This window comes from Cebus imitator, unplaced genomic scaffold (genome assembly GCF_001604975.1).
Source record: "Cebus imitator isolate Cc_AM_T3 unplaced genomic scaffold, Cebus_imitator-1.0 Scaffold28, whole genome shotgun sequence".
Lineage (NCBI taxonomy): Eukaryota > Metazoa > Chordata > Mammalia > Primates > Cebidae > Cebus > Cebus imitator.
In genome coordinates this window covers 1,130,750-1,158,501 of record NW_016107343.1, presented here as the reverse complement: position 1 = coordinate 1,158,501, position 27,752 = coordinate 1,130,750, and the positions used below count along the sequence as shown (strand labels likewise).

Sequence of the window (27,752 nt, the reverse complement as noted above, 5' to 3'; positions counted from 1 at the left end):
CCCCACGTCATTCAGTGCTTTATCAGCTCAAATTGCTACACTAGTTTTCCTGACAGGATGACTTCCATTCAGCAGACAGGGTTGCACAGCGTAATTAGTGTCAGCAGGGGACTGATGGAGACTGACGGACTCTATCCACCTTCACTTACAACGTCACCCACGTCCAGCTTTTCCTCCCCTGTAACCAGCACCATCCGTATGCCACCTCCACCTGTCCCTCCTGTAGTTGTTTCAATAACTGAGAATTGTGTAAATTCCAGCTGTGAATAAATGATTAATCAACCGAGAGACAATAGTTGTTCTAGATCGTAAATTGTGTTTAAACAGCCCCATTCATGCACCTGAGAGTGTCTGTCACAGAGGATGAAAATGAGGGTTTGCTCACCAGAACGCCTGTGAGTGCAGGGAGAACACCTGGAAGGTTGGCCTGGTACCAGACTTGGAATCTGTTGAGAAACCATCAGACAGGATTTATTTTTACATTGCATAAACTATAACATAAGTACAGCGTCTCAGATAATTAATGTTGCAGGCACTTGCAAACTCTAGGCCCATGTGATTTAGAGTGTGCATGGACAATAAAGAACCAAAAAAAGAAAAAAGCATGTCACTGTGTATGTAATGTGGCTGTTATTTTTCTAAGTCTGGAGAATTGCTTTTGATGTGAAACAACAGATCTCAGATGGCAGCTCCCGTAAGCAGGAGTTGCTGGAATCTCTAGGCTTTTGCCAAGCTGACTTACCCCCCAATCCCTGCTCTGAGTCTACAGCATGTGTGTGCTGTGCAGAAGGCAAATACCATGCAAGCAGGTTTACCCTTCGGAGCCTCTCCACACGCTACAGCCACTGTTCCATACCCCAGCCCATGCCAGCTGGCTGGCCTGCCTGTGAGCACAAGCAGCTCTCTCATCCCATTACCATCTCTAAGCAAGGTGTCCTACAGTTTGTGAGGAAATTTAAAACACAAGATGAACTTTAGAAAAAGCACTTGAAAAATTATTAAAACTAAGATCTTTACTATCACCCCCAGTAGCTAAGCAAAACAAAACAAAACAAAGCAGCACAAAGCCACGGGGCAGAAGGAGGTCATTATTTATGACGTCACTGGCAACCCCAGAGGAGGCTGCATTTGACTGTTCATTCTTGCTTGCTGGCTTGCTCAAGTATTTTCAATGCAAATTTGCTGGGCAGCTCCTATGTGCCAGGCACTGATTAGGAAGGAGGAAGCTTCCCGACACTTGGGAGGCTTCCCTACTGTCAGAGGCACTGCTTTAAGTATGCGGCTGCTTCCAAACCCATGGAGGCCCAGGTCAGCCTCTACACAGAGTAACTAGAATGGGAGTAGCTGGCCTCGGCCCCTTGGGAGGCATCAGCCCTCCTACTCAGTGAATCCTGCAATACTCACTTGGAGACTTGGCCTCTCCAAATATGGCACATTTTTAAAGATCAGACAGTTCAACAAAGACTGAAGAAGAAATGTCAGTCTCTATAAATAAAAAAATTACCTTTCTTCCAGAGCCAAGTCTGTGAACAGTCCCATAGCAGTGTCAGCCTCCTTATCCGAGAAATCAAGAAATGACACCAGGGCTTCCAACAATCTGCAAAAACCCATAATAACCTCAGAGGTAGCTGTCCTCCAACTAACAACATCCCAACAGGGTAACCTTGTAAGGAAACCAAAATGGAGTCCGCACCTGGGTGAAATAAGCAGAAAGGGTGCCTTGCCGCGCCCTCCTAGGAAGCATAGCTCCTTACCCACCCAGACACAGATACTCTTAGGTGGTTGGCTCCACCATTTAATGTGAATCCCCAGAAGGCTGAATACTTTTAACCAAAGTTTATTGATTATCGGACGCCAGCTCAGAAGGAGTTTCTGTGACTCAACCATGTGACTCTGGCTCAGTCAAGTTCATTAACTTAGATGACATCTAAATGGCATGCTTACTAATCTGCTGATGACTAAAGTGGGAGGGCCCCCTAATAAGGTGGGTGACGGAATAAAGATTTAACAAGATTGTGACAGGCTGCTGAATATATTAGATTAAATTTAATAGGGTTAAACTCAAAGTCCTCCACTTAGAGCTGGCAATTCTGCATAAGTAACAGAATTGTGAGACCTGGTTTATAACTGGTTCATATAAGAAAGATTTAAGGATTTTTAGCCACTTACAAACACAAGATGAACAAACACTCTAGCACAGCTGCCAGAAAACACCTGCTGCAATCTCAGGCTGCCCAAACGGACTTATTGGCACCACGACAATGGAAATAAGAGTAATTTGTTTATCCAGCCAGCTTGTATTAACTGTCTATAACGTGCTAAGTATACTGTGCTCAGTGCTGAGCTCCGGGTTTCCTACAGTGATTCACATGCAAATAAACAAGTAAGATAAACTGTCTTAAGTGATATGTTAGAGACAGACACATGTTGAGAGGACCAGAGTCTCGCCAGTGGGAGGTGTGGGGATGGAGGTGAAGCAGCCTTCAACAGATGACATTTCAGGGTCTCTAAAGTGTAGGGTTAGCTATTCAGTCGTTTATTCATTTGACCAATCACAATGAATAAGCCCTGACTGTGTGCCAGGCAATGTGGTCAGTTCTGGGGTCACAGCAATTAAACAAGACAATGTCCTAGCTCCAGGCAGCTTGCAGGCCAGCATCGCGTTGGGCCGTCGGGGATGCGTGCAGAGCAAGTCAGGCAAAGCAGCCTGCATTCACAGAACCACGAGGCATAGAGTAGCGGGAGTACATTTGGGGACTGCTGGCATGCTTAGGGTGGGAGGGGAGGACAGGGGGTGGTAGAGAGCTGGACAGAGCCCAGATCCTGGGACCTTCTGGAGCCTCCTGGAAAGTCTGTGCTTTGCTTGGTAGGCCCCTGTTCTCCAATGTGTGGTTGGTGGTGGGGGTCTTGGGGACAGATTCCTTAGTCAGTCTGAGTGTGAGGAGGCTGCTTTTTCATTAAGTCCTCATGTGATTCCTAGCCATTATATTTTGCAGTAATTGGAGAACTAGCCTTACAAGGAATAGAGAGTCATTTCAGTGTGTTAAGTAGGAAAATAGCAGAACAGACGTGCATTTTGGAAAAATCCCTTTGGCATACAGTGGAGGCTGGGTTGGAGCAGGTCATACAGGAGGCAGGAATTCAACCCAGGGAGAACTGCGAAGAACTGTGATTGTCCAGACAATAAACCCTAAGGGAGCAGACTGAGGCAGCAGCAGAGTAAGAGGTACAGTAAAAAACAGACACTCATGAAGACCTGGAAGGAATGACTGGAGACAGTAGAGGACAATACATCCAAATCATCAAAGGAATGATGGAGGGAACAAAGATGGTTAACCTGGAATATATCAATATTTTCAGATATGTAACACACTGGAAATCTGGGAGGAGTCTGGACCTGGGCCTTAATGTAGGGAGGCAGGATCAGCCCTAGAATAGTATGAGGCAGGCAGCTTGTGCACAGTGTAAGGAGATGATTTATGTCAATCAGAACTGTCCTAAAATGGGATGGGCTACCTTGGGAGGTGAGACCCACAGCTTCTCACTAACTGGGGAGAGACTTCCTCCACCCAGTCTATTAGCTGCATTACTGCCCATCCCGAACCAAATGTAGGTAAAAATAATGAAAGCACTGGCATGTCCCCTGGAGGGCATGATGCACAGGCTGCACACAGGTGCGCAGAGGAATCTATGCCGAGTGGGGCTTGACCGGCTGGTTCCTGAGGGCCCAGGTGACGCTGAGCTTCTGCAAATCCCTAACATCTTCAGGAATGGACTCCAGTGCTCCTGCTGTCAGAAATAATTTATTTGTTTTACACTTAGTTCAGATTCTTCCTTCACCAGTTTAAACCTATTTTCTTCGGTCTTGAAGATGAATACTAATAAGCCTGAATAGCACAGAAGATGAGACCGCAGTCTAAGATCATCTTGGTTTTGTCCTGGGAGACATAAGCAGCTAGGCCCCCTCACCATGTGACAAAGCACACAGCCTAAGTGGACTCAGGACCTAGAGAAGACTGCATGGCTCTTTCTACCTCCTCACATCCCTTCTTTTTTGTGGCAGATTTTTTGCTCTGCTTGGAAGCAGCTGTCTCTGTGAGTGAATCACAGGTCAGAAAATGCTTTCATGTAACCAGTAAATGCATGGTTACTTCAATTTAGGACCCTGAACAAATACCCTACCCTGAGAGAAAAATGATTATAAGTGTTATTGAGCCCCTCTCATGCCATGTGTCAGGCCTGATACTTGATGTTAGTTGCTTTTTTTTTTTTTTGCTGTAGGAGATGCTGTTTGCAGGCTAACTCCACATTCTCCGCTCCCTTCTATTCTTCCTGACTCTACTACAGAGGAAGCTAGGACGATTTTTTTTCCACCAGGGGTAGCATGTGACACAATTCTGTCCAAAGAGAAATAGGCAGTAGCTTTTCTTGATAAAAGGGACAGATTCAGCTAGTGTTGACCTGTCTTAAAGAAGGACGTGAAGCTTGGAGCTGCAGCGAGGAGGAAGGTATGACCATGTGGGGAAGGTCAGGAGAAGGAAGAGACTTTGACCTCGACATCTTTAAGTCACTGCACCAACAGTTGCTATCTTTAGCCTCGTTTTATTAGGTGACAAAACAAGCCAGGCTTAAGCTATTTTGCCTAAGCTTCTTTTGTTCAAGTATTCTGCACAATGCGGCAGCAAAAAATTCAACTGACATAGCTGCATCACCCCCCGCCCCGTGTCATCATAAGTGAGGGTGCAGATGACACACGGGGCCCATCAATGCTAAGTCACTTTCCTGGGTCACACAAGCAGAGACATGCAGGGGATTTAAGCTCAGTACTACTTAAGACTAAAACCCAGCACTTTTTACAAAATGACACGGGCCCTTGGCCAGCACATATTCGTCCCTTCAACCTCTCCTAGGAGGATAAGCACTGTGGGTGGAATGTGATACGTGAGCTGCCGTGACAGTCATGGGACTATTTGCAGCTCTGTTTTGATTCAAACTGCCTCATTTCATCACAGAGAACCCATTCTTTCTGGTTCAACTGGAGATGAACGGTAAGGAGGCTAGTAGGCATAAAGGTAAAAACCTGAGGTTTCTCTGTCTAAAGAGAGTAGGCAGGACCACATGAGGTGATTGTGAAAGCCACTCTCCGAGACACCGGAAAAATTCACATTGAAACTCAAGCAATTCAAAGATAGCTTGAGGGGAAAAGCTCATGATAGCTATAGCTACATTTACTCAAAGAGACAAAAACCATATTAAAAAAATATGATGAAGGTATTGAGGAAATGACTGCAGAGTCATTTGAAATGTGAAATGTGCTTTTGGAGAATTTAACTCCACTAACAATCTGCATCTGCCATGAGGCCTGAGCTTCAGGAAGTTGCCAAAGCCTTTCCTGGGAGCCACTGAGGCTGTGACTGGGCCCAGAAGGGGAGCCATAGGCAAGGCTTAATAGCCACCCTGGCACGGGCACACACAGAGCTCCACACCAAACTGAACAGTGTGGGAGGGCTCAGCAGGGTCCCCAAAAGATCTGGCAGGAACAAGAGCCAGTCGCAGCAGGTTTGGCTCTTTTTCCTGCTGGGAAGACAGAGCAGAGCTGGGTCCTCGGAGCAGTGCCTGGGGGCCGGGCTCGCTAGGGGAGATTCCCTTGGTTCCTTGCCGCAGTGCCTCCTGCCCCATCAGGGACATGAGGTAATAAAGCTTACCTTGCCTACCTCGAAGGATGAGGGAAAATAAAACAAAATAGCAGTGAATGAGAAAACTCAGAAGGGTAATCTCCTGTTTTTAGATTGTGTGAGAAACATTTATAAAGCAAGGTACAATAATTGCCACTATTTCTACTAGATTGAACCATATGAAATGGCTGGCATGCAACCTTTTAGATCTAGTAAGTGGCAATTTCACATGTTCAAACTAATTATGTGAAGATAAATAAACTAAAAACTTAATGAAAGTAAATAAATGAATAAGTAAAACAAGTAAGCAAAATAAATACATAAATGATTTTTAAAAATAAACTAATACATTATAAAGGATGGGGCAGAATCACTGTGGTTCAGCAATCTTTCTAGAAAGGCTACTTAGGGGACACACATTCTATGCCCATAGTCTTACACTTTGGAAAGACCTCCATGCAACAGTATTTGAAATGTTTTATTTATTCATATTCCATCTTGTTCCAGAAGCGGTTTAAGGATATGTAGAATAAGACAGGATTACCTCAAACAGAAATCAAAGAAGAAAAGGAAGGGCAGGAACAGGGTAGAGAAAGGACCGAGGCCAAAGGTGCAGAAGCAAATGACCTATTTTAAGGTGGGGCTCCCAGTCTGGCTACGGAAGGGCTGCCATTTGCACCATTTGTGGGTTGGGGACGAGCCAGTTGCTCAGGAGAAATAAAACTGTCCATGGTACCAAGTGCAGACAGGAGTCTGTCCTGGAGGTCCTCATGACAGAGCACTCTTGTCAAAGGCTCTTTCTGTTATTGATCCTTCAAGTCACACATCAGAGATACGAGGGGGAGACAGGCACGCCTGAACTTGTCAAGTGACGACCTGAGATGTCCCAGGAAGAACCTGCCAGCAGAGACTTACCTGGTCAGGTCAAGGTGGCTGATGATGAGGCTCCGTCCGCTCTCAGTCTGGGCGAGCTGCAGCAACAGGGCCAGGCTCTGCTGCCGGATGGCCAGGACCCTGGAGGACAAGAGGGCGGCCAGCAGCCTAGCCCTGTCACGGTCCATCACTAGCACACGCTGGTTTTCCTCTGCAAAACACAGGGGTTGTCTGTCTTCTGCATGCCATGACGGCAATTAAACCAGCTCTGTTGCCCTCCATCCTAATGGGAAACTCAACTGTTACCCACTCATTTGAAGGCAGGAAAATGAAATGTAAGACTGTAGATTCTAGAACCAGACTGCTGGGGTCTGAATGCCCAGGGGAGCGACCTTAACAGTGAGCTCTTGTGCTCCTCGGTTTCCTCATCAGTGAAATGAGGATTATGTCCTACCTACAGGGATGTCATGAGGATTAAATGAGTTAATACATGACTGTGCCAGACGGGGACTGGCACCCATAAATCAGCTATGTCCTTATTATTGTCAAGTCTCCTTGGCGTGTGGTATCTGGAAACACCAGGAAGGGGAAAGAAATCAGCTTAATCATGGAATATCTTTAGACCATCAATATTCATACAATGGCTAAAGCGGCCATTTGAGGAAATGTTATCTAGGAAAGCAGAATATCACATGAGAGCATTAACGAATAAAGTGTGCCCTTCCTAGAATATAAGCTCTTCCAGGGTGGTGGCAGCAGATTTATCCCCTTTCATCTGCTTCATTTTCTGACCAGGTACATGAATTTGTTTGAAACTGCAGGGTAGAGACTGCAGTATGAGGCCAAGCTATGAAACAGAACAAACTGGATCTCAAAGGGGTAGGCCCGGTCACTTGGACCTCATTACCCTGGGCCCTCTCCCCTCCTGTGCTAATTGCCCATTTACACACAGGATACAGCATCAAGTAGAAGACACACACCAGGACTCCTCTAGTCCTGAAAGAGCCAGAGTAATGGGACTGCAGGATATGATGTGCAGCCCACATATCAAACCATGTTTTTGTTGCAAACATTACATCTCATGCCTACACTTCACCTATGATTACTCCTGCCCATGTAAGATAGGGTCTACTGATTTCTGAAATGGGAAGGTTCTTGTTGATTTGTTTAGTTTATGTATTTTTTCTTATACTAGACAAGTAGCTTGCTATGAATAATTCAAATACAGAGTTAGCTGATACCCCCTCCAGGTAAGCCCATTCCCCAAAGGAGCTATTATTCACCCCTCATATAAATAATGTTTAAAATATTATACATCCTACCCTGTAATTGGCTGCTCTTTCCCACTCCACAGTAGATCACTGACATATTTTCATGTCCTTACTTTTAAGCATTCCCTTGCCCTTTTGAAAAACTGCTTTGTATTTATTGAGTTAGATATATCAAGATTTTATTGACCTGAAATATAGCATTTACATCACAGGTATCTGACAGTATTTTAAAGATGATTAAAAAAATGTAATCTAAGGTCCACAGAAATGATAAATAGGTTCACAGAAATAGAGTAAACAGATTGTTATGTCAGATTCACACTGAGTAGACACAGCATCACCAAGTCCTGCCTTCCTTACTCTCCTGTTGGGGAGTTTGCAAAAACACTGCCCTATGCCTGTGCAGGGTCCTACACAGAGTCATAAGCCACCTTGGTGATGATATTAGTCTGGGCATAACTCGCCTTAATTCTTGTCAGGAAACAGGCCCCCGATTGTCTAGATGTTTAAGAGCTTAATTTCTTACGCTCTTGATTCCTCCACTCTACTGGAAAAAAAAAAAAAAAAGGTATTATCTCCTACTTAACATGTCAGAGTATGCAAACTGCATTCACACGCTCTATCACTGCCTCCCACAGCAGCCCTGTGAAAAGGAGACATAGCTACCATTATCCCCATTTTCAATGTTTTTGTCCAGGGTCAAAAACACTGAAACATATATTTTAAAATTCGTATTTACACTGAAGTTACAAAAGTGATTACGAAAGATTACACGAAAACGTAATGAACTCTAGAAGATGCGAATATGTGAAAAGCCTGAGTTAACACAGTGAATAAATCCCCGTGGCATTCTACTTTCTCCATATTACACATGAGTCAGTGTGTGGAGATACTGGTGGGGAGGACTGTAACTCTCAGGATGCTGGAAAGGTACTGTGGTTAGCAAAAGGGAGCAATATTTTTAAGCTGGCAAGAAAAGAAAAACTCCATCTACCTCACTGCCAGTGCACAAACAGAAGTCATGAGTCTGCAAAGAGCAGGAGGAGAAGAGAGAGGAGAGAGACCACTCATTGTGCTGACATGACCTCCTCCCTTCACCAGCCTCAGCCCTCATCTGTCTACCCGGCTTTTGATCCATAAGCTTTCCTGGAGGGAGAGGGTGTGTGGAAGTCTAGACAGCAGTTATCCATGGCGCAGCCTTTGGGGAGGACAGTCCCGCCTGACAGTGTATTTCCTGCACGCAGTGCATGAATGGTGATCAGTGGTGATTACCCAGGCTTACCGTTCCCACTGCACACTGTTTGCCAGAGCTTGAGAACAGACACACAGACCGTCTCTTCAGCTGCATCTTTTCCTGCTGTGGAAAAACACCTACAATGGACAAAGGAGAGCTATCTTAAAAAATCTGAAAATCAGTCTTGATTTTCTCTTCATTTGGTTTTATTTCACCCCTAGACTTGCCAAATGCAGGTCTGAGAAAGTAATTTTATAATCCAGAGCCATGGGTCACCAGGACCAATTACTGAACCATGAGTCCCAGGCAAAGGATGCAGACTGAGGAAGCCAGGGCTGCATAAAGGGTGGCCAGTGAGCCAGGGCCTTGGGTGATGGCTGCACTGGGACCAGTGAACTGCAGCTGAGCACACAGACATGTATTGGTGACTCCAACCCACACCTGTAACCTAAACCTCAGGGAGCACACCAGAACAACCAAAATTAAAATACAGTAACTTTAGCAAACTGCCTCCTACCATATAGGCTTTTCTTCAGATGAAATTATAAACGGGATTGGCCAGCACCCTGCTGATCTTACTTCTTGATATGATCAGCAAATTCCAAATGAAGAAAAGAACAAATGACAACCTTGCAAAAACTGGTGGGAAAGCAGCAAGAATGATAATTTCTCTTTGATGAGCTTGGAGGAGCCCTGGGAAGTGCTGCTGTGCCTCTCTTCAATTGCATGGTTTTTTTGTTTGTTTTTTTGTTTCGAGACTGCATCTCACCGTATCCGCCCAGGCTAGAGTGTAGCGGCTCACTGCAGCCTCCGGGGCTCAAATTCAAGCGATTCTCATCTCAGCCTCCCGAGTAGCTGGGATTACAGACACCCGCCACCATGCCCAGTTAATTTTTGTATTTTTAGTGGAGAGGGTTTCACCATGTTGGCCAGGCTAGTCTCAAACTCCTGACCTCAACAGATTCGCCCACCTTGGCCTCCCAAAGTGCTGGGATTACTGGCGTGAGCCACTGCGCCCAGCCTCAATTGTTAACTGCAGCGTAACTCCAATGACTTGAGGGTCAGCACTCAAAGGTGTTCGCGTAGTAGCTTTGCGGTCCTGGAGAGGCCCCTACTACCGACTGAAGGTTCAGAAACGTGACTACCTATGTGCCTCGTGTCTGATTCATAAGCAGCGGTTATCTTCCCTTGTTTTGATGCTGTGCTGTCTTTATAAACATCCCTACCTTCTTATGACCTCGTTGTCACTGATGATACTAAATCCATTGTGTATTCTGAATAAAGTTTGTTCTGTGCCTGAAACAGATACAGAGAAAACCACTTCAAACTCCAAAACTGGCTGGCTGGTGTCTAGCTGCAACACAGCCACCTGCTAATGAGAAACCTAATATGGAACATCAAAGTCCCCACATTAATGGTTTAGCAGAAACAAATACCTTTACATTTTGAAAAATACAATTGTCAGCAGCCTCTTAGTGCCACAGGCAGAGGGACTGTTTAGAGAAGGAGAGCAGAGCTGGGGTGGCTCCGAGGTCTATCTGCACAGTTCAACATTCTGTAATCTTTAGAGAGCCTCCCAGAGCTGCTTAACCTATGGGAAGTGCCAGCATATCCATCTGTTCTTAAATATTTATTTCAAAGCTGTTTCCAGGCTCTAGAGAGGAATTTATAATCTCCAGGAAACTGCTGAAGGGGATGTTTGTGCACCCTCCATTGCACACTAAAGAGAAGTCAGAAACTCCATCTATTTGTACAAACAACATGCTGTCACTGAGTAGAGAGATCATTTAAGCCTTGGAAACAATGTTTACAAGAGCTAGTACAAGACAACAGTATGGCCTCATTAGCAGGAGAGCTGATGTTTGCTCTGAAGCCATTTTCACATCCTAAGTAGCCATTAAGTGTAACTGGGTGAACCTTACAGTTTAACCTACAAAATTCTGTCCCCCATTCCTCCACAGTGGAGGGAAGGTGTGTGAGGTGGTATGGGATGCCTGGGGTGTCTGCGGAAGTACGTGTAGGGTACGTGCAGGATGTACACAGGGTGTGTGGAGAAAATGTGAGGGCGGAATATGTGCAGGATATGTGGAGTGACGTGAGTACTTATAGTGTGAGTGTGCAGTGTGTGGTATGTGGTGTGTGTGTAATATATTCAATATAGTCAAGAATATATTCAAGTCAGTGAAAGCTAAGTGCATGTGTGTGTGACATATGTAAGCATGGAGTGTGTGCCACGTGTGTGTGTTGTGTTGTGTATGTTTATTGCATATGTGCTGAGTGTACGCACGTGCTATAGAGAGGACAGGGCAGAGTTGGGAGGACATTTCTTGTGCACCCCTTTTAGCAGCTACATTAGAGTACATCTTCAATCAGTATTTGTGGAAGGAAGGGAGGGATTCTTCGCCTGGTAAAGGCAGACCTCTGAACGTGTCCCTTCACACCGACAGCACTCATGAGATCACACACATCGCTGGCTTACACTCCTTTATAATTTCAGTCAGGATCTCAATCCCCCCGGCATAGAACAAGGGGATCTGGTCAGGCTTGGAAAGGGTCTCCAGGAGGTTCTTGGTGGTCACGGCTGTGTTCTTTCCTGAATCCAGCAGTTTGTGGGCTTCCTTCTCTTGATGGTCTGCTTTTTCCTGAAGATCTACTTGATTCAGGTAATCTAGAAAAACAAGAAAGGAAAAGCAAAACAAAACCCTAACAATCAACAATACTGTGCAAGAAGTAACTTTTTTTTCCTTTTCTTTTGAGGATGGGAGTTTGAGAAGCATAAAGCATTAAAATAATTCAAACTCCTCTTCAGCAAGGAACATTTTAGAAACAGCCTAAATCTATAACCAGAATCTTAAATCTTGTTGGGGATTCAAGGGAGCCTAACAGCATCTAAGGGAGGATGGTGTAGAAGATGAAGAAGGCAAATATTAATATTTGCAAGGGAGCACAGCAGGCAGAGGAGTGGAGTGAGCCGGTAATACAGAGGACTGGACCGTGCAGGAAAGAAAATCCACTGCTGCCTCGTGGCCAAGGGCGGTGTAGGCAAGGAATGCATTCTAAGGCAGGAGGCAGAGGGAAGTGGAGTTCGGATGAAGGGCCCCAGCAGGAACAGGCTCACCTTTCACCTGGGTTTGCAGCTTCGGGTTTATTTCTAAGATCTTCTTATAACACTCTCTAGACTGGAAAAAAGAAACAAGACCTTGAAGAGTGGCTGGGGTAAAGGTGATCACGAGGAATACACTGGGTGCCGTTAGGCTTAGCTGCTTTATTATTTTCTCCTCGCCTCCTCCTGCTCCCAGCACAGGGGACAGGCATAGGAACGCAGTGTGCATTTGACATTTTGTTCAGGCTTCTCCAGTTCTAGGGGCAACAGGTATTATTTCAAAATTCATTTTAAAAGAAGCAGTGTTGTAGTGATGTTAGATGCTTATGATGAAAAATATCCAGTCCTAAATTCCTGTAGATCATGTCTGTCTGGGATAGAAATAATCATAAAGTAAATGCAAAACTTAGGTATGATATTTGCACTGACCGAGAACAGGAGGCTGTCAGATATGTCCCTAGGGAGTTAGGAAATAAATGAAGCCAGAGGCAGTGTTGACAGAGACTCGGGAATAGGAAAAGAGAGCTGCCTATTTAAATGTACAGGCTGCGAAGAGAACCAGTAAGGGATCCATTTATTGGCCACATAAGAGTCAGCTGGAAAACTCAAGAGTGAGGGCTTCTCATTGAGGAAATTGCTAGGTATAAAGTTACTGGATTCTAGTTCATAGGATTCCTGGGCTTAGGGCAGTATTTCCCACAGGAATATAAGAACTGCCCAGAGTATAATCTAACCAGTCACCTAGAGAAAAAGCTCAGATAAAAAGCAGCTCTGAGATAATCTTGAAGTTTCAAAGTTCATCTAGAAGACTAGAGTTAAGAAACAAGCTGAAGGGGAAAAAAATGACACATTAAAGTAGAGAACAGTGTCCCAGGAACAGAAGTCCACACATCAGAGTGACCCCATATCCAACTTCTCTTCAACCCCAGATCTAATCTAGCAACAATTTTTGTTGGCATCACTGTCAGTAAGTATCCAGAATCGCATCACTTCTTACCACCTCCACCACCAACCTGGTACCCAACATCACCTCTTGCTTGGATATTTATTGCAATGCCTTTTCACATGTTCTCTGTTCTTATCTTGCCATGCCAAAACACATGCTCAATATAGCAGAGTAATCCTTTAAAATCTGTCAGATAATTTAATTACTTTACTCAAAATTCCCCAATAAAGCGAGAAGATCACTCGGAGTAAAAGCCGAAGTTCTTTGAAAAGCCTATAAGGCCCTGCAGGATCAGCCCCTTTTCCACCCGTCTCACCTGTTTGACCTCATCTCCTGTTGCTCTCCTCTTGCTGGCTGTATTCTCGCTATCCCTCTGCCAGGAATTTATTCCCTTATATATCCACATGGTTTGTTCACCGCTCCCTTCCTTCAGAAAGCCTTTTCTTACCACTGTATACAAAACCACTCTCATCTTTACTGCTTCCTGATTTATTTTTCTCAACACTACTTACTACCACCTAACATATTACACATAACATACTACACATCTACTTAATTGTTTTTTGTCTCCTGGTCACTCTTACCCCAAGAACATGAGTTCCATGAAGCCAAGGATTTTGTCTAGTTTCACTGATGTATTATTTATTGCCTGTATTAACAGTGCCTGACACATAGAAAGCACTCAATAAATATCTGCTGAATGAATGAATTGAATGAGTAAATAAAAATTGGTGGACAGGGAAAGATTAACATTTTCTTGATTCACATTTATTTTATTTGGCTTTATTACAATAAGCTTGTATTAAATTAACAATTAAAATCCAACAAAGAAACCTTTAAAAAATGTATAATATGAAGCACTTTATTTTAAAGACATATCTTATAAATGGAAAGACATCCTAAATTCATGGATAGAAAGACTTAATATTGTTTAGATAGCAATACTTGCCAGATTGATTTACAAATTCATATAATACCCATCAAAGTTCCATCTGGTTTCTTTGCACAAATCGACAAGATAATCTTGAAATTCATATAGAAATTCAAAAGTACCAGAATAGTTAAAACAATCTTGAAAATGTAGAGGAACAAAGTTGAAGGACTGGCACTTCTCAACTTATTACAAAGCTACAAAAATGAAGACACTGTGGTACTGGCATAAGGACAGACAAGTAGATGAATGGTATAAAACTGAAAGTCCAAAAATAAACTCATATATTTGTGGTCAGCTGATTTTTGACAAGGGTGCCAAAATCATTCAATGAGGGAAAAAATGGTCTCTTTAACAAATTGGTACTGGGACGAGTAGACATCCACATGCAAAAGAGTAAAGTTGAACCCCTACCTCACATCATACAAAAAAATGGACTCAAAAATGGATTAGACAGAGCTAAATATAAGAGCTAAAGGCATAAAACTTTTAGAAGAAAATGTAGGTATACATCTTCCCGACCTTAGATTAGATGATCATTTATTAGACGTAACACCAAAGTCACAAGCAACCAAAAAAAAAAATAAGTAATTGAGGCTTCATCAAAATTAACCATTTTTTTGTGCCACAAAGAACATCATCAAGAAAAGGAAAAGGCAATACAAAGAGTAGAAGAAAATATTTGGAAATCATGTATCTGATAAGAAACTTGTATGCAGATTATATAAAGAACATTTGCAACTCATTATAAAAAAAGACATTTCTCCAAAGAAAATATATAAATGGCCAATAAGTACATGAAAAGATCCTCAACATCGTTAGCCACCAAAAAATGCAGATCAATACCACAATGACACATCACTTCACACCCACTAGAATAGCTACAATAAAAATAGATAACAAATATTGAAGAGGATGTGGAAAAACTGGAACCCTCACACACTGCTGGTAGGAATGTAAAATGCAGCAGCCATTTTCAAAAGCAGTTTAGTAGTTCCTCAAAAGGTTAAACATAGAGTTATTATATGGTCCTGCTATTCCACTTCTAGATACATACCCAAGAGGACTGTAAACATAAAAAGAAATCCTGCACGTGAATGCTCATTGCATTGTTATTCATAGCGGGCAAAAAGTGGAAACAACCCAAATGTCCATTAACTGATGAATGAATGAATAAAACATGGTATCATACAATGGAATATTATTCAGCAATAAAAAGGAACAAAGAACTGATACACATTACAACATAAATGTGCCAAGCAAACATTATACTAAGTGAATGACCTTAGTCACAAAAGACCACAGATTGTATGACTGTATGAAATCTACAGAACAGGCAAATATATAAGAGACAAAGACTGGTGGTTGCCTAAGGCTGATATGGGGCTGCAGGGAAGGGGACTGACTGCTAATATGCACAGGGTTTTTCTGGGAAGGGATGAAAATTTTTAAAACTGATTTTGGTAATGGCTTCCAGACTGTGAATATACTAAAAACTATTGAATCATACACTCTCTACAGGTGAATTGTGTGGTATGTGAATTATATCTCAATAAAGCTACTTTTAATGATATATAATATCTTAACATGGATAGACAGGTAGATAGATTGACTGATCTGCATGGTTTTTTTAGGTGATGAGAGTATAGCAAATTTTGTTTTCTCTTTTGCTTCTGTCTTTTCTCTCCAGAGACTGAACAAACACTGGTAGAGGCTGTTGCAGAAGAGTCCTGCAGCTGGTGGGGTGCAGCTAACTGACACCCAACATTCTTCCCAACTTTAAGATCTTGAGCTTTACCTTGGAAAATACTAAAGGATGGATTAATACCTGATTAGCTTGGAGAATCATGGTTCTCCTCTAGTACAAGTGGGAGCATCGCTCTGTGATCAGTCATGTCAATTACACTTCTCTAAGAACTTACCACACTGTAGTTCTTCAGGGCCAGGTTGGCTTTTCCCATGTGGAAATATGCTTTTGTGCATTTTTCATCACACTGAATAAAAGAGAATGACTGATCAGAAGTTTTAGAAGCTGTGAAGTCATTAGCCACTCCCCTCACTATACAGCTAAAAGAGTTAAGGTGAAGCTTTGATTCTCAGGGCAACTACCAGAGTTGACAAAACTTTTTTTTGCATACTTGTGACCAAACTAATTGATGTCTGCAAGGAGCCTGGATGCATCAGCAAGCTCTTCACCAAATTAATTAATGATACCTGCCAGTTTTCATTTCCATTTAATGAGATGCAATCAGGAAGCAAACCCTCAGTTTAAAAGAGCTCTTAACACTGGCAGAACATTAGAATCATCTAGGATGCTTGTAAAAATCCTGCATCCCACGTCAATTACATTATACTCTGGGGTAAAACCCAGGCATCAATAATTTTTTAAGCTTTCTAGGTGAGGTAAATGTGCAGCTAAGTTTGAGAGTCACTGGTTTACTAGAAGAGAGAACTTACTCTGGGAAAACAGCTGAGATTACTATTATATCTTAGCGGACCGGGGAAGTCCTTCCTCCCAAATAAACCACAACATGTGTACTGGGAACTTCTGTTCATATCAGTTAAGATCAATAGGGATGCCCCCTTCAAAAAGCAGGTTTGAAGCTTATGGCAAACTAGACCATTTACACAGGGGGCCCTGCACCTGCCTGCCCCTGCAGGGGATGATTTGACAGAGACATACACTAAAATCTAAGACATTCAGTTAATGAATATTTATTGAGCCTCTTTTATATGCAATACATTGTGCCAAATCAGATGCCCATCAAAGTATTAAATATGAAGAGTTTAAGAGTTCAAGCTCAGGGCCAGGCACGGTGGCTCATGCCTGTAATCCCAGCATTTTGGGAGGCCGAGGTGGGCGGATCACAAGGTCAGGAGATGGAAACCATCCCGGCCAATGTGGTGAAACCCTGTCTTTACTAAAAATACAAAAATTAGATGGGCGTGGTGGCACGTGCCTGTAATCCCAGCTACTTTGGATGCTGAGGCAGGAGAATGGCTTGAACCCAGCAGGCGGAGGTTGCAGTGAGCCGAGATTGCACCACTGCACTCCTGCCTGGCAACAGAGCTAGACTTCATCTTAAAAAAAAAAAAAAGCGTTCAAACTCGGGAGTCTAAAATGTCCTGCGTAGATCCTTGTTCTGCTACCAGCAGAAGTGGCATGTTGGCCAGGCCACCTAACTTTTCTGACACTCATTTTCCTCACCTGAAAAATGAAGACAATAGTAGTATCTCTCTCGGGTGTTTGTGAGGAAGAAATTATGTAAAACACTTGGTGTGGCTCTGGGTAACATAGTATTAGCTGCTATTGCTGCAGTTATATCAGCAGCAATTCATTTCAGAGCAAAAGAGAAAATCTAAATTTAATAAAAGAGAGAAGAATAACAATAGTAATAAAAGAGAGAACAATAATTGTTGGAGAAGGCTTAGAGATACACTTTTGTGTATATCATTTCCCAATTCACTGCTAAGTGAATGGAAGTCACAATAATAACTGTGCATGACAGTTCAGCCCAAACCATGTGCCAGGCACTGAGCTTTATGGTTCATATGAATGATCTCACAGAAGCTTTATAATAACTCTATGAAGTAGATACACTTATTATCCGTATTTTACAGATGTGGAAACTAGGGGTTGGATAGGCTCAAGGTCACAAAGGTAACAAGTGGAAGAGCTGGAATTTGAAACCTGGCCATTAAACTCTCAAGGGTTTAAAAAAGACACCAAATCTCCTTCAGAGAGTGCTATAGAAAAAAGTATATAGATGCTATAGAAAATGCTACTGAAAAAATTCAGTGGAAGAAAATATGCTCTAAAATGCATATTTTTAAAAGGGCATGCAGAGCAGGAGGGATCTGGGCTGAGTCTTAAGTGACATGGAGAGGTGAAGAGAGGAGGATGGAGGGAGAGTGGGGTGGGCAATGACCTGAGGGAGGAGAGTACAGGGGATTTGGGGACAATCCATCTGGGATCGAGGAGCAGGTGCTGGGTGGAGGGATGATTCCATCTTGAGCTAAATGGCAACTCCACATGGTAGCCTCGCATGCCACACTGGAGGAGGGTGAGTCACCAATGGCAGTGTGGAGGTAAGCTGGTAGGAAGGTGGCATGCAGACATGACCAGAGGAGGGAAAGGCTGAACAAGAGGTATGGGCTGAACAATGAGAGATGAGTAAGGAGACCAGAACAACCACTTAGAACAAGGGCTAATGTCTGAAGTCCTGGTGACAGTGGGAAGGAAAGGAAGTGCAGATGCCAGAGCTATGTCAAAGAAAGAACTGGCCAGGATCAACTAGCCATCAATGATAAGGAGCGCTAGGATGTGAAGTCAAAACCGGGGGTCTAGATTCCTGAAAGACATGGTGTGTCATGAACAGAAAGAAGTCAGTCAGGGCAGAACGTGGGAAAGGCTGAGTAAGAAGATGAAGAGTTGGCTTCTAGACATACTGAGTTTCAGAAGACATGAAGACAATCAAAAGGCACCTGCAGGAGGCAGCTGACATGCAGCCCTGGAGCCGGGGAAGGGGAGATTGGGGAAGTAGGTCTGACAGCCATTTGCAGAGATGAGAGTTGAGCCCGTGAGAGGAGAAGAGAGCTGTGAGGGAGTAACTGTAGAGAGAAGAAAGGCAGGGAGCAGAGGGGTGACCCCTCATGAATTCACAAAGGATGAAATTGAGGAAGCAGGAAAGGAATGGTCAAAGGGAAAAGAGGAAACTCTAGTACTTCAGCTCATGAAAGCCAGATATTCACAGTACATTCACTGGCAGAGCACTGGGGTTACAGCAGGCGGGAAAACCCAGCCCCAAGCATTAGAGCCTTGTCCCTGGCCTATCGTATGTCACCGTGAAGTGCAGATAGTTGTGACTTGCCTTCCTCAGACAATGACACAAAGGGCTGCTAATGGGTTTTTCTCACTAATACGCCCATTCTCCTTTGATCATGTGTCAACCCTCAGTAGAATTTTCTTGGGTGAACCCCAGCTTCCTTTTAAAGGAATCCTGCCTTCAGAGGAAGATGTATTTCATTGTGCAAGAAGTGTTCTGCTGAGAAAGAAATGATGTTGATCCTAATTGAAACCAGCTTTGCTGCCTTATCTTCCTTGACAAGAAACATCAGTCTTGAAATATCATCACATTGTCTCTACCAATTTAAAAGTGTCAAAAAAGATTAAATTGGCACGAAAGTACTAAAACTATAAGTAATGGAGTGCCAGTGACATTCACTATTGATACATTAATTTTAAAGAGGGCAAAAGTTTTTCTTTTAATTCACAGCTGCAACATAAAACAAATCATTATTAGTTTTAGACTCTTTGTACATTTTTTTTTTCTCATTTCTCCAAGTGTTTACCCAAACCTCTTCAACTAGGAGCCTCGCTGGGCATTTAGCAAGATTGGCTGCTGAATGTCAGCATTTTTTAATGTCAGCTCCATTGGGTCTGCTTGGCCTTGGTTTCACTGTTAATTACACTGTACTTCAATTAACATTTGGGAACAGGCCAGTGTGTTATCCTGAATCAGCATGATGGTATGTCTGCCCCTTTGGCATTTTTCAGATCAGAAAAGATACTCTTGGAGAACCTGTGAGGAGATCGCGTTTCTTCCAGAGAAGGGAATGAGATCCACACCCAGGAACTGTGGGGTTTGAGGCTGCAGTGGAGAGGCCCTTTGTAGATGTTTAAGAGCATGGGCTTAGAGTTAGACAGACACTAGCTTCATGATCCTGCACCAGTTACTTATTCAATCACTGAGGCTTGGCTTCCTTGTTAGAAAAATAGAGAAAATAGTGATACTGAACAGAATAGAATAGAATTTTGTGAGCATGCAGCAAATGATGTTTGCTGTTATTGCTGGAAAAAACAAGGAAAACATTCTTGCCTCTCTCTTCTCCTGCAGAATAATCATAGAAAAAGGAATCATTATCAAGCAAGGTGACAAAGCAGGTTGGTGGATCTATGATGGAGCTGTGAGGAGCTTGATGTCATCAGCTTCGGGAAACTCTTATAACTTAAAGACCATACCCGTGCAATGGGAGAAGATTTGCCATACATTGTATCTTCTAAGGGATAAAGAAATCAGGCACTCCAGATGTCAGTGTTTTATGTATGATTATAAGCAGAGGTGACTTTCTCATTCATCCTTGTTTTCCTTTGCTTACCCTCTCAGTAAGAAATAAAGTAGACATGGCTAGTATGCTACTAGGAAAGTGTCCTCTTGTTTTGGGCCATGCTCATTAGGTTAGGGTCGGTGTACTGTAACCAAGAATTGAAGCCAAAGAATAAACCTGGCACATTGCCCTGCTACCTCAATTTTACTTGATTCTAAGGTATTGAAAATAATACTATTATATTTAAAAAAACAGATAACTTTTATGAAGTTCTGTGCAAAATTAACAAGGTTTTGGTTTTTTCTGTTTTTTTTTTTAAGATAAAACACACATCTTAAAAGAAATCTCATGCTGTCTGCTTCTAGACCCTCTCGAGAGGCTCACATTCATTCTCCTTTGCTGTTAGCAGCACTTTAGTGCAGAAGTCTGAGAAGTACTAGTTTTGGTTACTTAGTTAAAACCCCCTGTGACAGAGGAATTTAGGGGAATGTGGATTAAGAGTTACTTAAATATTTGGTCATGTCCCTAAAAAGTGATTGAGTTATTTTTCTTTTAGTAACTCTTAACATTTCCATCAACAGTCTTTACTTCTATGCATCTTTGATCATCTATTTTGGCAGATTTCAGAGGAAATGCCATGTATAGAATAATTTTGTCTGCCCGAGGCCTGACTAAAGTTGAATCATAGGAATTCTTTCTTTTGATTATTCCTCTACAAATAGAGGATGTTATATTTCCAAATTATTAGGGCCGGAGGGAAAAAGCACAAACTGATGAGGAAGAACCGCATTGCAGAAACAAGCTCCAGTGGCTTGCTCTAGAAGAGAGGAGGCATTTCCACTATCACATAGAGCAATGTGTCTGATAACACAATAGTAAAGAAGGAGGTGCTGTAATATAAGACCTTGAAAATTCAATAGCAGCAGCTCCCTGGAGTGCTTTCTAGGAACTAGGTAGTTTTTGTGCATTGTTATGACTCTCCTAACAATTTTATTCCATCCCATTCTATAGATGATGAAACTGAAGTTCTGACTGCAGCGACTATACTCTTTCCTACCTTGACACACTGGCAGCTACCTTCTGTCTACTTCAGCCCAACACCATCATGTGGGAAAAGAAATACTCTCTTACCTTGAGAGCCCATTCACAATCCACCAGTGCCTTCTCATAGTCCTCAAGTTTCATATAAGCCTGTAATGACACCAACAGCTGATATTCACACACAACTCTGCATCAGGCAGTTTTCAGTTCACAAAGAAAGAGCATTTGAACAATAGTTCAGTGATGAACTATTCCCTACCTGGATCAGTCATGGTCCTGGCAGGAAACAGATGGCACACTGGCACAGGGCAACTGAGGAGAGTTTAATATAGGGACCTCTTCCACGGTGAAGGCAGGGCATAGGGAACCTGACGAGGGATGCTACAGAATCCCAGGGCTAGCAACAGTGGACAGCCATTACCACGGCTATTACTGAAGGGGAAGAAGCAGGGAGCAATGAACAAAATGGGAGAGGACAGCTTTGCGAAAAGAACTGCCTGACATGAGCTGAGGGCTTCACCAGAGCCAAAGTCCAGGAGAATAGATACCCCAATCTCACGTTCCCTCCTTCTTTCTTATTTTATTAGCTGAACGCAAATGGAAGCTAGAGGGCTGGGAAGCCAAGGAGCCAATCCACACAGGTCAGCCCTCCAGGGCACAGAGCAGGGCAGGGAAGGATCTAGAGGGATACACAGAAGAAAGCCAGCTCACTAACCACATCCATGAAGGAAGAACTGGATTCTGGAGTCCACCCTGCTGTGAATGTTCCAAAAAAACACCAAGTGATAAAGGGAATCAAAAAGACAGACAATTAGAGCCCTCATACACTGCTGCTGGGAATGCAAAATGGCACAGCCCCTCTGGAAGACAGTCTGGAAGTTCTTAAGAAGGTTAAATATGTTACCATATGACCCAGCACTTTTATTCCTAGGTATATACTCAAGATGATATAAATATAGGTCCATACAAATGCCTGCACATGAATGTTCATAGCAGAATTATTCATGAGAGTCAAAAGGCAACAATCCAAATGTCCATCAGAGATGAAGGGGTACATAAAATACGGCATATCAATACAATGGAAAATTATTCAGCAATAAAAAGAAATGAAGAATTGACAGATACTATGACATGGATGAATCTTAAAAACATTATGCTATATGAAAGAAGCCATTCACAAAAGGACAAATGTATGATTTCATTTATATGAAATATCCAGAACAGGCAAATATATAGAGACAAAAAGTAGACTGGTGATTGTCTCGGGATGGGAGTAGTAATGGGAGGATTGGGGGAGTTGACAGCATAAGACGGACTTTCTTTTTGGGATGATGATGAAATGTTCAAAAATTGATTGTGATGGTTGCACAACTCTGTGATTATACTAAAAACCCATTAAATTGTGTATCATAAATGGGTGCACTGTATGGTATGTGAATTATATATCATTAATGCTGTTATCAAAAAATGATAAAGCACTGCTTCTGTCCTCCTGAGCAGAGCAGAAAAAAAATGCAAGAAGAGAGTAACATATGAGAGTCAGAGCGTCGCCACGAACCCTCAGTATCAAATGCCTGGGGCACTGTTTTACAATCAATCCCCTTAGAATTGGGGAAAATCATGAAAATCAAGAATTGGCTCATAATTCCATGATCCATTCAAACTAAACTGATTGAAAACGTAGTTCAACGTTTCCAAGAACTAGAGGAATATAAAGAAATGAAAGACTATTTACAAACAAGCACAATGGCTACTATGACCTCTCCATTATTACTGAACACAGTAAGTGGTCAGTAAAGTCTTACCAAGTTGCACTAAGAAGATTTGAAGCACTCTTTTTCTGCAAAGCTCCCTGAGAGGCAGCACCAATCATCCCATTTGTACGAAACGGTAGCCAAGCACCAGGAGCGGTGGCTTTGCCAGGGATCCATCAGTTACCAATAATAAAGCCAGCACTACATGTAGGATTGCCCATGATCAAAACTGTACCAGGGCACTGCAACCACTCTTAACAACGAACCTGATGAGATATTTACATGGACAAGCCAAATCGTGGGGTCAGTGCTGCAACTCACAGGGAATCCAAGTATCCAACCCAAGTGAGGAAGGAACTGGCAACAGCCAGCAAATGAATTGAAATCATGCAGCTCTTGGCCCCCACAACAAGGAAGCTGCGAGTGGTGCTTTCATTAACTCAGGTTCTATAGTAATCGGAGAAGATGAATCTTTGAGCTGTCTGTTCTATAAAGCATCATCCTTTTCTCCAGGGCCTCAGGTTTAATTTGAAAATTAGGGGATGTGAGGAGGAAGCTGGCATGATTCTAGACAGCTGTAGCCATGATTTCATGGCACTATTATTCAGGACACATTGCAGACTCTGAAGAAGTCTTTATGGGTTGCAACAATACACAGCTTTTTACTTTTTTTCTTCTTTCTCTCTTAAGGCTTGGATTAAACACCCTATAACTTCCTTAATCTCTTTTGCACGTTTTGAAAAAGAACTACTTTTTCCAAATAGCAATTAAACTCCAGATTTATCTAAATTACACCGGCAATCTATTGATCATAACATTAACTCCAGGGGAAAAACAAAGCAATGAAAGGTTAGGTTTTCTCTCTAGCAAGCAACACTCAATTTACAGGGTCTTTATTAAGTGTTTTCTAACATTGCATGCATACAGGGGAAGCATTTTAAAAATAGTCAATGGTTCAAATGGTTCGTAACACCAGGCAGTACATTTTCCGTTTCTTTGTCTTTGCATAAGCTTTCTCCTTGGGAAAGCTGTGAGGAATCACTCCCTCAGACCTTTCCATGACATTTCTTTATATTTACCCACATTCATTCTTAATGTGATTCTTCAGAACTAATCAAAATGCTGCTGAAAAATGAGTGCAGTGAAAATGTAACTAATTTAAATGAATTGAGGTATAGACAGTCTGATTTAGATATGTCTGAATTATATAACTTTTTTAAAGCAATTCCATTTTTATTGCTTTCAAATAACTTCAGAGTAACACAACTGAACAAGCATCAGTAGGCAGATGTTTTTAGAGACCAAATTTGGTGATAAATAAGAAGGAACTATAATTATTCTATTAATTGCTTGCATTTAAACGATGCTTCTGAATTATCAACAGAAACTTAACTCCCTTAATTGGACTTACTGTGCTTCCAATGTTATGTAACCAAAAAAGGATTTATTGAACATCTGCTATAAATAAAGCATTAGAGGAAGAAAGTATATGGCAGTTTTTGCCCTCAAAAAGTTTATAATCCTGTTAGGGTAATACACTGTACTGCTAAATCAACCTCTGGGCATCTTTTTCACCGATTCACTTCCTTATAACAAGTTTTCTCCACAAATTGAGGTAGTTGAAATAACACTTCAACTCTAGTCTAACTTATCCAAATTGCTAAACTAATGAGGTTATACCGCTTGGATTTATTTATCATTAAATCGCTGTCACTCCGCAGAATTTTCAGCCTCCAAATGTCCTGTTTTTTGCTTCCAATATTCTTCCTCAACATCCCACAGCCAGACATTCTTAATCTTGAGTTAGGGAAATTGGAGCTGATGAGGACTCTGCTGCAGCCTCTTCCTCTTGCAAATGACAAGGCATCAAGTCCACCTCAGACAGGTCCTGCTGACATATTCTGATCATGGGTAATCATGTCATGAATCTGCCAATTTTTCAGGCCTGCCCAGCAGAGAACTCTACCACACAAAAACTAAACTACTTTCCAAAGATAAGGTCAGAAGTGCTAGTTTTGTTTCAGCTGAGAACTATCAGCCTATCCCTTCATTAAGTAGTAAATGTACATCTGGGCGGTTTTTAACTGGTGTTCCAGTTAAAACACTAATTTGTTAGTGTCACTAATTGAGCTAATTTGTGACATAAACTAAAGCATAAAAGCTTTTGGAAACCCAAAATTTCCAAGAAATTGGCTCTAGGACCATTGGCTATCCACTTTACCCCTGTCAAAGAATCTTAAAGAGAGATTGATACAACAGATGAGAAACTAATAGAAGGGCATCCCCTAGGAATTAAGGCTAGTGCCAAAAAAGGAGGCTGGACAAATCTATTGGTAGCAGAATTTGAAGGTCCCATAGGTCATTTCATTCCACTAGTTTTCTTCTTTATCCACAGAAACAAGGGCATGGTCGCCATCAGTGATATGATGGAGCTGACTTATGCTATGGAGAGAGCTGATATGGGTAGCTCTTGCCAAGTCCTCCTGCAGTGACTCCAAATTAGATCATGGTGAGAATATCTGCATCATGGAAACTGGCAAATGGTACATATAAGTCAGCGCCCCCCTCACCCAAAACAAGAGCCAGTTCTTACAAACATTTCCCAGCCCAACATCTAGTCTCATCTTTGTTTTCCCAGGTGTAGTGACAACTATTCCCCAAGAAAGCCCCACAGACACATCCTTGGCTCACTGACCTGGGCTCGGTTGGTGTACAGCACTTTCATGTCCTTCAGCTTCTCCAAACCCTCACTGTAGCGCAGGATGGCTGTTTCATAATCGCCTTTAGCAAACGCTTCGTTCCCCTTTTCTTTTAGGGCTAAGGGAATATAAGTTACACAGGTGAGCTCTCACCACACATCAGAAAATCTCTCAGACGTTATTCCCCTGATTTTCCAATTCTACTTTGACGGTCTTCGCTTCTATTGATCCAAAAGGGACTTGTCACTTGTTTCTCTCTGCAGATATTTCAGAACCAGCTTCCTCAAGTATTTTTTTTTCTCTGAATTCACCCAAATCTTCTAAGTAGATTCTCAGAAAAAGTAAATGTTTCTACATTGAGACTCAGAACCACACTAAGCTTGCCACAGAGACCAAATCTATGCATTCAGTGTCTCATAAAGAGAGTCAAATAATTAATTTTCCCAACAAATATGGAATCATTCAGAACTGCAGCACACACAGCCCTGGGTGGTATAAATGTTGAAAGCATTCTTCTATTATGTGTATGTCCCCCCAACACACACAATCCCATCCCTTCCCTTTCCTTGATTTCGCCTCTCTTTTCTCACAGCTGTTTTTTCTTTGCCACCTCATCTATGCCTTAGGCGAGCCAGTGGCACCACACTGCTACCCCCCACCACTTTCTGAGCACTGTTTAGTACTATTCCCTTCGCTCTGCTAAGTGCATAAGAATGCTTTAGAAAGAGGTTTTCACTGGAGGCAGTGAAAGAGCTTTCACTGAAGGTCGGTATGTCCTATGCCTGCTTGTTGCAGCAGGAACAGAGAAAAGACACCAATGGTTTCCTTCTGGCCAGGTCCCATTCCCTCAAGCTCGTCACAAACCTCACCACTGGAATCTAGATGTCCTCACATGTCAGCATATAGGCTTTCGTGTGCTCTTTCTAGCAGAAATCATCCCAGCCATTGAAAAGTAAGGATTGGCAATTACCGTCTGCTAAGACTTTGTTTTCCCTCCTTCTCTTGGCTCGTTCCTTTGCATCCTTCTCCACAGATGCCAAGAAGGCCTCTGACAGCAGGGTAATTTCAGATATTAAAAAGAAAAATCCAAATACTATAATCAGTTCTTTAGCTCAAATTCTGAAGAGTTACTTTAGAGCCACACGTACGCATATGCACACAGGCACACACACACACGCACACACGATTCTGAGGCAACTAAAATGACATTTTCTTAATTTGACATTAAATGGTAATCTGTGTGATGTATTATTATACATGATGGCTATGATTGTGCTTCAAATTTGAATTATGTCTTTTAAAAGAGTTTTTCTTTGAAGGGAGATTTTTTTTTGCTCCGTTTAGCATAATGAGTTTCTGAGCTGAGCAATAGAGAAACTATCTGGATCCCCTGAACAGCTAAGAGTAAATTGGATGATACAGAATAACCAAATTGAGTTTACAAAAGGTTGACCAAGAGAAAATAGAGAAAAAAGCTGTCAGGGCAGCTCCCTTTGACCACTAATAACAGAATGGGATGATCAGTAAGTTTTTGTTCCCAGATTGTTTATAAGCCCAGAAACAATAATTTAAGGGTCTGGGAGCTACAATCCATCAAAAACTGATCCTATACAAAGAATAAAAATTGGAGATGCGGTCCTTACCTGAGTCTATTTCTTCTGTACTCTGTAGGACGTAGATTTTCATAAAAACAAAGAAACAAATTTCAAAAACCACTCTCTGATTTATATGTGCATAAACCAAGAAGGCAAATAGTTGCGAACATTTCCTTTAACCGTCAAAACTGAAGGGCTCAGAATTCAAGGGGCTTGCTTTAAATCAGAAGATCTGACTATGGGCACAATTGCTATGGGAATGAGGCTGCCCAGGTCAAGGGACCTCAGCTGTGGCTTATAAGTTGAAAATGAGTTAGAATACTTTGCCTTAAAAGTACAGCTTAAATATGTCACACAGGCTCAGGGGGTGGAGAGGCCAAGTTTCCATTAAAATAGACCCAAAGGAGGCCGGGCGCGGTGGCTCAAGCCTGTAATCCCAGCACTTTGGGAGGCCGAGGCGGGTGGATCACGAGGTCAAGAGATCAAGACCATCCTGGTCAACATGGTGAAACCCTGTCTCTA

General features: G+C 42.4%; 1 protein-coding gene across 3 annotated transcripts in view; it reads right to left on the bottom strand.

Moving 5' to 3' along the window:
• TTC12 (tetratricopeptide repeat domain 12) overlaps nucleotides 1-27,752 on the bottom strand; it is a 51,615-nt gene that overhangs the window by 14,625 nt on the left and 9,238 nt on the right. The window contains exons 4-15 of one of the 3 annotated variants that reach the window (XM_017523293.2): nucleotides 27,279-27,300; nucleotides 26,606-26,683; nucleotides 25,632-25,753; nucleotides 21,273-21,332; nucleotides 15,956-16,027; nucleotides 12,172-12,232; nucleotides 11,533-11,721; nucleotides 10,280-10,349; nucleotides 9,102-9,190; nucleotides 6,591-6,759; nucleotides 1,505-1,663; nucleotides 386-446 (exon numbers count right to left, since the gene is read on the bottom strand). In XM_017523293.2, coding sequence (XP_017378782.1) covers nucleotides 386-446; nucleotides 1,505-1,663; nucleotides 6,591-6,759; nucleotides 9,102-9,190; nucleotides 10,280-10,349; nucleotides 11,533-11,721; nucleotides 12,172-12,232; nucleotides 15,956-16,027; nucleotides 21,273-21,332; nucleotides 25,632-25,753; nucleotides 26,606-26,683; nucleotides 27,279-27,300 — 1,152 coding nt within the window. The remainder of the gene's footprint in view (nucleotides 1-385; nucleotides 447-1,504; nucleotides 1,664-6,590; nucleotides 6,760-9,101; nucleotides 9,191-10,279; nucleotides 10,350-11,532; nucleotides 11,722-12,171; nucleotides 12,233-15,955; nucleotides 16,028-21,272; nucleotides 21,333-25,631; nucleotides 25,754-26,605; nucleotides 26,684-27,278; nucleotides 27,301-27,752) is intronic. The other 2 variants (XM_017523296.2, XM_017523295.2) reach the window with 2 other exon arrangements.